Source organism: Octodon degus, unplaced genomic scaffold (assembly GCF_000260255.1).
Source record: "Octodon degus isolate 3935 unplaced genomic scaffold, OctDeg1.0 scaffold00233, whole genome shotgun sequence".
Lineage (NCBI taxonomy): Eukaryota > Metazoa > Chordata > Mammalia > Rodentia > Octodontidae > Octodon > Octodon degus.
The window spans coordinates 2185048-2197409 of record NW_004524809.1 but is presented as its reverse complement, the minus strand read 5'-3'; the positions used below and the strand labels follow the sequence as shown (position 1 = coordinate 2197409).

Sequence of the window (12362 nt, the reverse complement as noted above, 5' to 3'; positions counted from 1 at the left end):
AGTTACATTGATTTGCCTATAAGTCTTGAGTTTATCCTTCTTTTTCTGTTTGTGGAAATGACTGAAGTTATTTTTTTTTTTTTTTTTTTTTTTGGTGGAACCGGGGATTGAACTCAGATCCTTTCGTTTGCCAGTCAAGTGCTTATCCTTATCCTACTGAGCCATCTCCCCGGCCCTAGGAAGCATTCTTTGCTCATTCTAAGAGTCTTCCAGGACATCTGTTGTTGTAAGAATCTGCTAATTCAGGGGTTTTGAAAAATAAACCCCTTTTACTTTACTTTTAATAAATATGGCTAATCTCCAAGTCCATGTTGTTCTGCCAGAGTTCTAAGCCTTGTAACCGTTTTTAATGAATCATTTCTTCAGGAGCTCTGCACTGACTCATAAACAACTGAATTCTGTGTTACTTGCATTTCACAGAAATAAAGCACTGTAATTGACACTGTTACTAAAATGAAGCTCTTCATGAAAGCTTTAAATTAAAACAAAACTCTGAAAGAACTTACTTTATTTAACATGTAATGCATGTCATAAAGCAAAATGCATGTATTTACTTTTCCCATACTCCAATGTATGTCTACAAATCCTTAGGTTTGTAATTTCAGTTTTGCATCTATCATGGAAACAGCTATGCATTTCTTTCTACAGAGAGCTAAAAGCAGACTTAGACTATAAATAATGAAATGACATTGAAACATGACATGAAAATAATTAGCAAAGAGATTTTTAACATTTATTGTTTATTCCTATAAAATGGTAAATTTTAGATAAATTGATACTTCTGTAATTTTGTTTCATATATTTTAAGTCATATGCATAGCAAGTAGTATAGGTATCAATTAAAATTTTAAATTAAATTGTAAAAAAGTTCTAATCTGTTAGTCAACATATATTCCCTTTTACCTACTGGCTTCTCAAAAATTAATCCTCCCAGAAGAACTGTCCAAATAGGGAAGACAATACAAATCCTCCTTTAAAATTTTCAAGTTTTGTATATGTGCTGTTGAAGCGAGCACTAAAATTTTCCAGTTTTGTAGGAACAACAACAACAACAACAAATCCATAAACTATTTTACTTTATTTTTTTTTGCGGAACCAGGGATTGAACTCAGGCCTTTGCGCTTGCCAGGGAAGTGCTTATTCCTCTGAGCCATCTCCCTAGCCCCCATGAACTATTTTATTAAAATCTGATTATGGGACAGAAGTTCTTTAACGAGTCCACCATTATTTTTGTGCCTAACACTGCGCTGTATTGAAAGGTCCTGTAATTACGAATCTTTTTCCAGCTTCTTCAAGTACAGGACACAAATATGGTTCTAACGGCGAGGAAGGAAGAGTCCATCTTACAGCTCCCATGGGGAAAACAGAAGACGAAAAGATGACTTGACTTTGGTTTTTAAAAATTTAATGGTGACCCTGAAATGCCAGATTCACAAGTAAGACAGCAACAATAGAAGATTAAAGCAGCAAGCTACAACTTCACCACACATCATTGAGATTTCTAAAATAGGCAACTATTTTTCTTCTTGCACTCAATCTGTAGAATCTTCTTTTCATTTTTCCTGTTTTGTGGTTGCAGGCAGTTCAAGGCTTGCATACTGCATAGGCTCAGCTTTTCTCATGGAGATCTCAATCTTTGTTGCAGTCATAGTTATGTGACTTCACTTTACATTGATCACATTCCATAATTTCATATTTTGATGAAATTCTTTCTCTCCTTCAAATACAATGCGCATATTTAATGAAGTACTGTTTGGTTTTACTCAACTAAGATCTGGAAGTGAATTTTAGCATACATGGAAATGGTGACTTCACCCCTAGGCTGATGCCTGTCATGTTTACAGGGAACAAATTTTTTTCTCAGCATCCTTCTTAGTCCACATGTACTTCCCTGTGGTACAGCCTTCTGGGGCTAAGAATGTGTTAAAGTCAGAGGTTTTTCTTCTGTAACAACTCTAATATTTCATCCCCTCATGGAAACTAGGTACTCCAGAATGATATATATAGACTTATTCTAGACTCTGTAGACTCTGATATGTCTTTGAACATCCTCCATTTTTGCATGAGGTCCCAATCTTAATTTCATCACTGTCTGCATCTTCTTCATTCCCTGACAGTTTATCAAGTGCTTGTTTTATTAGAGAGGCAGATATTCTTAATTCCAAACTCGTCATTGGTTCATCTGGTCTTGGTCTTTTGATTGCCTCTACCAGCTTTGGTGCTTGAATGACATGCTCCTGAAACTTGAGCTTCAGTTCTTTTCTTTTCTTTTTTTTTTTTTTAATTTTATTTATTTATTTGTGTGTGTATGTGTGTGGCCAGCTCAGCCCACCAGGGGGCGGGGTGGCTGGCATGTGGTGCTGGGGGACTGAACCGCGGTCCCTGTGCTTTGCTAAGCTTGTTCTAAGTAGGTGCTTTAGACCACTGAGCCATCTCACCAGCCCTGAGCTTCAGTTCTGAGAGCTCTTCCTTCTCAGCAGTCTTGCCTTCTGGCTTGACTGGCTCAGGGGACTTCTCGCTATTATACCTGCCTTTCATGCAGCCTACAATATTTAAGAAGTCAGAAAAATCAGTCGTTTTTCTTTTACAGCAAGACCAACCCTTTAATGCATCATGAAAGATTGGAACACGAGGATGATATGTATAAGCATCGTTGGCATTGTCAGCATTGCTTTCAGGATTGAAGCGCTGGCCGCAGCCCCACTTGTAGCACAGTAGGGCCATTTTCTGCTCCTGCTGTGAACTGTGGAAACCCACTATGCTATCTTGCAGGCCCAAGGTTTCCTTTTAAAACTCTACCATCACATTCTGTAATTCCTGTTCAGCAAACTGGCCCTCTGTACTGTTTTAATTATCTTTATCTTTTCTAATTAAAGGTAAGTGTTTTGGCCACTATGACCAAAACACTTACTGCATATATATCTGTTAACTGGCTAAATGGAGATTTAAACAAGTTAAAAAATAACTTTTAGACTACCACTGCCTTTATAATTTTTTTTAAAATGTATTTAGTACAGAGTCTATAGGGTCTCACTACACAGATCCGGACTTGTAGTGCTCCTCTTGTTTTCAGCCTCCCAAGTGCTGGGATACAGGCATGTGCGGCACCACACTCAGTCTCAGTCATTGTTTCACATGTCCTGAGGGCAGGGCCAGCATAACCTCCACCCTTGTGCCTGCCTAAGCAGGCACTTCAATCCACTGAGCTATCTGGCCGACCCCACAAAATGTTATATAAAATGTACTAAAATGAGTGGTGGTGACAAGCCTGTAACTTCAATATTCTAGGAGGCTGAGGCAGAAGACTGTAAGTTGAGAAGCTCACCTAATTACAATTTTTTTTTTTTATTAATTTCTTGGTGCTACCAGGGAATCAAACTTAGGACCTTGTACTTGCCAGGCAAACACTTATTCCACTGAGCTATCTCCCTGGCCCCTACAAAATTTTTTTAAAGGCTGGGAATGTAATTCAACGAGAAGCGCTGGATTCAGTCTTCAGTACTGCTTCCCACCAAGTTCTATTTTTGTAGAACTAATTTTTATTTTCTATTTTTATATCACTAATTTCACTCTCTAGTGATAAATAAAATCTTGAGCACATTCCACCTGTTCTTTGGGGCACCTTTCTCTTTCACTCAGTCATTCCTCTTCATCCACGTCATACTAAGATTAATCAAGGCCTCTGTCTGTCTTTTTCTTTTTGTCTTTTTGGGACAGAGTCTCACTATGCAGTTCAGGTGGCCTTGAGCTCACTTTGTAGCCCAGACTAGTCATGAACAACAATCCTCCTGCCTCAGCCTCCTAAATGCTGAGAGGGCCTCCTGCATGTTGTATTTTGTGATAAATTTCCAACCGCTCAGACTCCCTCCCTCATTATCCCAGAGAGATAATGAAAGAGAGAGAGAGATGAAAGAGACAGACTGGGGATCGGAAAGTACTGGAGAGAAAGCACATAGCTGGAGACTTGGACATACTCCAAAGGCCTCTATCACCTTTAGTGGCCAGAAAGCACATTCAGACAGTACAGGGACTGTACATCACAAAGAACATTAGGTTCACTACTGCCACACCCCGTCAACAGCTGAAGAATTAATTTGGTTTCTTGCCCTTTGATGCTGTCTGCCTCTCTAGCAAAACTTTTCTGTAAACCATTTCCAAATCGCTGGGTAATCCAGTCAAGGTCACTTTTCTTTACATTTTCTCACATATGTTCCCAGACTAGAATTTTATGGCTGTACTATGATGACTGATTCACTGAAAGGCAGAGATAGATGAGATGGTGAGCTTGAAGGGTACATATTACTCAGAGGTGTAGAGGAAATACAGTACTGTATAATGTGGTATTGTGAAGATGCTGGATGCAGACTCTTATGTAGCCTAGAGTAAGTGCCTTAACCCTCTAACCCTATCTCCTTATCTATACCAGGACTGCAATGCCTGCACATCTTTCAAGAGCTGCTGATGACCTCCTGGTCTGTTCACAGACCAAGCTTAGCCCAGCACAGTTAGAGTTGAGGATGTGGCTCACTTGCGTAGCACATGCCCTGCATGCTCAGGGCCCATGGTTCGTCTCAACTCCAAAAAAAGGAAAATACTCTACAATGGTTTGTTGTCATTTGTTATTAAACCAATCTTAGGGGTGAAGTATTGCCAGACTCATTTTGCAGATGAGGGAACTGTGGCACAGGTGGCAGCAGGACCTGAATTCAGCACTACTCAAAGCTCTTTCTGCTATTTACCAGCAGACAAGAGGGCTAGAGATATAGCTCAGCAACACAAGCACCTGCCTGGCAAGCACAAGGTCCTGAGTTCAATTCCTACTACCAAAAGAGAAAAAAAAAATCTTCCATGTTGTGTGACTGCAAATTTTAGGCCAGACCATTGCAGGAAACTGAAAGTCTAGGTCTTTGAAAACAACTATCAGATGAAGGAATCTACAATAAGGAAAAGGCAAGTACTTGATAAGCTGTAGTAAGAGCCTGCACTAGGTCTTTGAAACAGTGTAGAAAACCCAAGAGATGCTCAGGAGGGAAAAATCAGCAAAGAAATCTCCCACCTGAAGGTTCTTGATAAGAGTGGGATGTCCAGGAATTGCAGAATTGATTGAGAGAATGGCCACATAACAAGCCAGCCTCGAAAACATACTATTGGAGTACCTCTGTCTTTATCAAGTCTCAGCATGCTGGCATTTAACAGGCATCTCTTAGAAGAAGGTAATGCATATCAGGATGAAAAACTGTTCTACTGCCACTCAGCTTAAAAAAGTAATCACATCCCAGAGTTAAGGAAACAAAACACTTCACAACCTGAAATAAACCAAGAAAATAGCTAAGCATGCTTGTATACCTAGAACCACAAATAAATCAGACCTTGAACGTTTTCTGTAAGTTATCAATGGCTGATTAAGACTTACATGAATAAGATAATGAAATGAGAAAAGTTTTTCTACCACAAATTCATTATGTAAACTTGGTACTCTTACAATCGTTTCCACTCAAACACCTTTTCTGTTTTTTATTTGGCAAGGCCTGATCCTTCATGTCCTTTTATATTTCTTTTCCTTTTTGTATGTTTTTGTGTTGCCGTTGCAGTCCTGCAGTAAACAACTTACTAATATTCCCAAACATATGGAGGCTGTAAGTCTATGAAAGCACAAACCCTGTCATACTTCTGCCACTTGGGAGATGTAAAACCTTGGTAAGACCTTCAATGCTGAGGCTCAGTGTCATGATCTGCAGGACATGCCTAACTGATTGAAGGGCTATGCACAGTATATCTAACAAGGCACTTCAAAGAAGCCCCAGGACACTATAAGCCCCCCAACAAAAAAGTGCTTGAATAGAAGCCATCCATTCCTAACATTCCAACTCACTCTTAGTTTATATGTAGTAACACCTTACAGCAGTGGTGGCCAATCTTTGACATGTGTGTTACTGTTTTTCTTTGAAGACAAAGAGATATTAATGTAGTTATTTCTATCTAAACTAAAACCTCAGTGTTCAGATTTAATTCAGTGTTGACATTTGCAATGAATAAGCGGATTTTCAGTTGTAGTTTGGCATTCAGTCTCTAAAAGGTTTGCTATCACTGTCCTACAGGACCCTCTTGTTTGAGAAGGAAAATTAAAGCTCTTAAGTCATTATCTCCAGGTGGGAAAGGGGGGGAAAAATCAAGATGATACTGATTTAAGTTCTTGTTACTGTACCAAGATGTAAAATTTTAAGCAAGCTTTGTGTCTTTCTCAGTAGTCTCCTTACCTGTAAATGAGGTAGGATATTGTACTGAGATTCAATTACAAAGCAGTACATAAATGTACACCATTTTGTGGAAACATCTTATAAGCAGGCATGGGAATGGTAGAATTAAACCACAAAGTAGTACACAGATTAGATAGAATCTGCCTTACAATGTACAATGACAGGAACACTTGCCCCAAGACAGATATATAAGTAAAAGTTAAAATAAACTCACATACATACAGAAGGATTACAAACAACCTTATATAATTATTTTTACAAATATAAACCAGTTTTTTAAAAAAAGTTTTTCAGTAATGGGGACTGAACCCAGGGCCTGTGCACTGAGCCGCCCCACTTTTTACTTAATTTTGAGATTTTATTTAATTTTGATTTTTTTTTTTAAACAGGGTCTCAATACGTGGTCCAGGCTGACCTATAACTCACTATGTAGCCCACAATGGCCTGGAATCACTGCAATGCTCCGAGAGCTACAGCCTTCTAAGTGCTGGGATTACAGGCATGTTCTGCCATTCCTGGCTTAATTTTGAGATAGAACCACCCTAACTCCTTAAATTGCCCAGGCTGAGCTTAAATTTGTGATCCTCCTGCCTCAGCCTCAAAGACTGCTGGTATTACTGGCATATACAACCACACCCGGCTCTAATGGCAAATTGCTGACAGTTGCTTAACATGAGCCTGTGTCTTTCGTTAAAACTGGCTGAACCGTTAATATCTAATGCTAACAAAACACCACTTCTCAGTAATTTACACCAACGAAGGGCGGTAACAAAGATATTTAAAAATATTACCCAAGCACGTTTTACTGAAACTAATTAAATAAAACTTGGAGGTTTAGTATGCCTTGTCCAAGAGACTTGAGCCATTAAGTCTTTTGACTTTTGGATTTTTCAGATTTTGGAATATTCGCACAAACTTCATCTAGAGAACGGGACTCAACTCTACGACAAAGTTCATTACATCACCTTACACACATAGCCTGAAGGTAATCTTCCACCACATTTTTAATAGCTTTGCCCATGAAACAAAGTTTTGGGATGTGGAATTTTCCACTTGTGGCGTCCTGTCTGCGTTCAGGGCTTTGTTAAAAGGGTTTTGAAGCACGTCGAGATTCGGCTTTCCAGACAGTGGACGCCCACCCTGTACTGCCCGTGTACGGTCCACGGGCCCGGATCCTGGGCGAGCGACCATGGCCTCCGGGAACAAAACCACCCTCAGAGCTCCCAAGGAGACCCAGCAAGATTCAGGGCGTCATGGGAGATCCGTCAGACTCGATTCCCTGCCGTGGTAAAGGGAGCGCGGCCCGGTAGTCACCGTGAGGACAGCGTAGGCGCTGCCGCCCGACTCCAGACTACGCCCGCGACCTCGCCCCCTCCGCCCCAAATCCCGCGGCCCACCCCGAGCAACTTCTCGCGAGTCCCGCCCCGCCTCAGTGTCCCCAGCGGCAGAACTCAGAGCGCCGCGCGCTGACCTGCAAGTGACCTGCTTGGTGCTCATGGTGGCCGGAGTGTGAACGCCACTCACTGTTCGCTGCTCGCTTCCTCGGCGGCCGCCTCAGCCACCGCCGCGCCCTCCCACACGCAGCCGCGTCAGCCCCGTGGATGCATCATTTGGGTTGCTCCGGCCGGAAACCCGGCGCAGTCACAATCGGTTCCGCATAGGGTGGTGCCAGCGTCTGGCGTTGCCAAGGTTCCCGTCTAGGTTGCCGAGAGTCAACGACGAGTTCCTGTTGTTACACAGGAATACGCCCCTTCTCCAAGTTTTTACTTACAAATTCATGTTTGCAGTACATAATGATTACGTTCGTTGTGAGGAGTTGCTGTATCCACGTAACAGATCTCAGTGGTTTTTTTTTTTTTTTTCCCCTCAACGCCCCTCCATTCCTCTATCTCAGGATCCCCTTCCTCTTGAGGAAGATCAGGCTCCCTGTAGCTGTGCAGGTAATCATTATGCATTACGTGCTGACATTCACTGAGGGGAGTTGGTATACGTACATGACGTTTCTTAACCAAGACATGTTACCACATGGATGAGCTTTGAAAATGTGCTGAGAGAAGCCAAGCAAGAGACCAGCTATTGTATGCTTCCCTCCCTCTGAAATCCAGAGAAAGACTCACACTTACCCGGAGCTAAGGCAAGTGCAGAATGGGATGAACCTGAAAGAATGAAGTGTCTTTTAGGGGTTTTTGGGCCACTGAAAAGGCAGAGAAACGACAAAAACCCAGTAGTAAAGGGCATCCCCAACAGACTGACTGCAGCCTGGAAATTCCATTTTCCACTTGAATTAGGAGTTCTTGGAGAAATGTCTGATTCAGGTCTAGGGCAGACATGGTCTGAGGAAAACCTGGGACTTTCTGACATTAGTTAGCAAGGAAATCACAAGAAAAGGACAATTTGAGCTTCAGTAAGAATGAAAGTTCATGTAATCCTAGCACCCTGGAAAGCTGAGACAGAAGGATTTGAAGTTCAAGCCCAGCCCAGGCAATTTAGTGACTTAGTTAGGTTCTATCTTAAAAAGAAAAATAAAATTTAAAAAATGGCATGGAATGTATCTCAATGAAAACACCTTGTGTTCAATGCCTAGTAACACAATAAACAAACAAATAAATGAAACTGAGATTGGGCTGAATAATGTCATGTTTACATCTATGAATTCCTAATGATATTTAAGGAAACAGATATGAAACCACCTGGACACCTCCTGCGTATGACAAAGATGCCCTCCTTACCTGGAAAAGTCCTCGAGGGCAGAACTCAGGGATCGCAGAGCAGGAGTTGGTGGTATCTTCTTACAGGATTATTCTAGGTCATATATGAAAGCCTAATGACAGATGTTGGACACTCCCACAGGAAGGGGTCTCTGCTGCTCCTGCTAACACCACCACAAGCTGTGCTTCAATAGGGAAGGTGGCTCTGCCACTCTGTCTGACACTATGCTAGGGGCTGATCTGCTCACTGAGGCTCTGAGGGATTCTGAATTGGCTGGAGAAGTTCAAGATTTTGGCTTGTGTGGTAGTTACTAGGGTTCACATGAAAATAACTCTTTAAACTACAAAGTTGCTTTGTGGAGTCTTCTGTATTCTATGTTTGTCTGTGTATTTATATAGGTGTTTTGAGCCAGGTCCTTGCTGGTAGCTTAGGTGAGTCTTGAATTTACAATCCTTCTGCCCAAGTCTCCTAAATTTGGGATCTCAAACTGAGTCACATGTCCTGCTCATGCTTGTTTTACAGTAGTAAGATTGAAAAAAATAGACATGGCAAGAAAGATTGAAGAGCCATGTTAAAAGTTCTGATATAAACTGGCTGTAGTGGTGTACACCCATAATCCCAGCAGTTGAGGGGCTGACGTAGGAGGATTGCTCTAAATTTGAGGCCAATCTGGGTGACATAGTGAATCCAAGGCCAGTCTGAACTACACAATGAGCCTTTGTTTAAAAAAAAACGAAAACAAAACAGAGCCAGCCAGATAGCTCAGTGGACTAAAGCACCTGCTTAGGCAGATGCAGGGACCAGGATTTGATCCCCAGCATACCATACTGCCCTTCACCCTCCCGGGTGCACTGAGACAACAATTGAGATAGGATGAGGTGGTGTGCGCCTGTAATTCCAGTGCTTGGGAGGCTGAAAACAGGAGTATCACTATGAGTCCAGTCTGTGTAGTAAGACCCTGTACTAAATACATTTTTTAAAAGAGTGAGGAAAAATCCTAGTATATTGACAATGTTTATGAAGACATGGCACCTCTATCCGTTTTCATGAGATTAACAGTATTTTTTTTCTATGTTTTGCAGGGTGGAGGGTGGAATCTTGTCCACAGCAGTGCCTGCTCTCCCACCAAACTGCACCCCACCCCAAGAGGAAGTCTCCTAGAACAGGTAGTGGTAGCCTGCATATGAGGCTCTGCTCCTCAGGAGGTGAAAGTGAGACAATCAAGTTTAAGGCCAACCTGAGTTATATGAGGAGACATTGTCTCAAGAAAAAAAAAAAAAAGACAACAAAGCTGAAAGCAATTTTTCTTGGTGTGGATGTAGTGAGGATGAAAGTAGGTGCACCTCAATGGTGAGTGCTTGCCTAGCACACACAAAGCCTTGGGCTCCAGGCCAATCCTGGACATAAAGCTTGGGTCACTTTAACAACCCATGAGTAATAGTTGTGTGGCCCACATGAATAATGAGTGACCTGGGTCTCTGTCACTGGAGATGGGTGTCTCACAACAGCCATCTGCCCTTACTGTAAAAGGATATGACTGCCTGAGCATTTCTGAACTCTTCCCAGTTCTGTGAACCTGATAGTAGCTCTTGTGTGATGTGGCTGGCAATGTTTTACCATCCTGAAACTTATTTAAATGCAGGTGTAGTGCTTACCCATTTTGGCTGCTCTGCCAGCCACAGTCCTGGCCCCTTAGGTTTCTCATCTGTGAAATTGACAGGGCTGAGGGTATAGTGCAGGCCTCTCTGGGAGTCCTGTGTGCTCCTCTGGAAGTGGGCACTGGGCTATGCTATTGGCACTGGGGAAAAGCACCCCCGATGAGAGAAAATCCTGAGTCTAAAGATTCTAGAATAGTAGCACACATATGGAAATAGCCTCAAACTTAACCTGGCTTTGCCCTGGGAGTAGAATGTAGCAGGTGGGAAAAGATATTGGGGAAAGGAGGGGTGCTGTTTTTTTGCTTGTAGATTTTGTGCAGTTGCTTTAAGGTATTTTAAAAGCTGAAAACAACATGGAGCACAATGAATTCTCACAAACTGAATTTTTTTAACAGAATAGAAACTGAATTAAAGAATCTCAGGAGAGCTCCAGGCCCAGAAAATATCTCTGTAAAATAACTCCAGAGTAGGATCCCTTCCCTGGATAGCCATGACCTGGGTCTCTGTCTGCACAACTCAGTCTCTGTGAGTAGGTTGTCTGCTACAGTAAGAAAAAGTCTTAACACAGTATCCTAGAAGGAAGGACTTTACTCATGCATGCAACAACAGAACAAAACAATATGCTCTAGGAACAAAGTAATAAAGATCGGGGGAATGTCACACTCGAATACGATAGACATGTAATGCGCCTCAGGTGGCAGAGCTCAGCCTCACACATGCTAGGTGAATGCTTACCAACATCCTGAAAAATACATACACACATACATACTTGTCGGTTCCCAAACCCAAGGACTTCTCAGACTAATGAAAAAGATAAGACTAAAAGACTCATTGAATAATAAGGTTCTAGTCAAAATAAAAATTCAGAGGACAGTGCAAGAAAAGGTTGGAAGAAGCTGAGAAAGTCTGCACAGGAAAACAGGGTTTTGATAGATGAATATGAGCTGCCTGACACTAGATACAAAATGTACAGGGCCTAGGAAGAAGCAACTAATTAGAACTAGCTCTTTAAGAACTTGGTCGTGGGTGGCCTGGTTACTGATTAACCCTACTTCCCAGTAGGCTTGATGACGCTGCCCTCATCAGGTTACTTGACTGTACGGGGCAGCTGGCACAGGGCAGCTGTGTAAGGGGGAAAAGGAAGTCTCCACAACCCTTTCCTGGTGGACTGGGGACAAACGCTATGCAAGGCACTGAGCCTTTGATTAAATTCAACCACTGTAAGAGATCCATCTACAGCTTCAGAGTGCCGAGGTGCTGCCCCCTCTGCCAGGAGGCCCTGGGCTCAGTGGAGGTGGCTGACGCCCCAGTCAGCATCCCCAGCCCCTTCAGCAACGGGCACCAGGAGAAGTGCTCTTTCCTCTTCAGGCCGACCCAGGGTACATTTCTCAGGTACTGCATATTCTGAGTGTCATGTTGAATGGTGCAAACTGGGCTTGTGTCACAGCCACCCTTCCTTTTCCTAGTGTGCAGCAAACAGCATGGAGATTGGGGGCTTCTTTCAGGGCATTGGCTTTAGATCCTGATGTTATGTAGGCTGATTTGTGGAAATGATTGTGTGAGGCTGGGACAGCACATAGGTGAGTGTTGGCCTTGCAGGTTGAGGCCTAGTCTCCCACCCCAGCAGTACAGTATAGTCTCTCTCTCCTCTCTCTGTCTGTCTCTGTCTCTCTCTCTCTGTCTCCTCTCTCTCTGTCTCTCTGTCTCTGTCTCTGTCTCTGTCTCTCTCTCTCTCTCT

General features: G+C 42.5%; 2 protein-coding genes and 1 pseudogene across 5 annotated transcripts in view; 1 reads left to right on the top strand and 2 right to left on the bottom strand.

Annotated features, from left to right (window-relative positions):
• Window positions 1-7857, bottom strand: part of Mkrn2 (makorin ring finger protein 2) — a 24551-nt gene extending 16694 nt beyond the window's left edge. The window contains exon 1 of one of the 4 annotated variants that reach the window (XM_023705943.1): window positions 7729-7857. In XM_023705943.1, coding sequence (XP_023561711.1) covers window positions 7729-7754 — 26 coding nt within the window. In that variant the 5' untranslated portion in view covers window positions 7755-7857. The remainder of the gene's footprint in view (window positions 1-7728) is intronic. The other 3 variants (XM_023705945.1, XM_012512575.2, XM_023705944.1) reach the window with 3 other exon arrangements.
• LOC101567455 lies at window positions 1533-2724 on the bottom strand (annotated as a pseudogene).
• A 3866-nt stretch (window positions 7858-11723) lies between the features above and the next one.
• Mkrn2os (MKRN2 opposite strand) overlaps window positions 11724-12362 on the top strand; it is a 9245-nt gene continuing 8606 nt past the window's right edge. Inside the window, exon 1 of the mRNA XM_004645628.2 lies at window positions 11724-12016. Coding sequence (XP_004645685.1) covers window positions 11808-12016 — 209 coding nt within the window. The 5' untranslated portion in view covers window positions 11724-11807. The remainder of the gene's footprint in view (window positions 12017-12362) is intronic.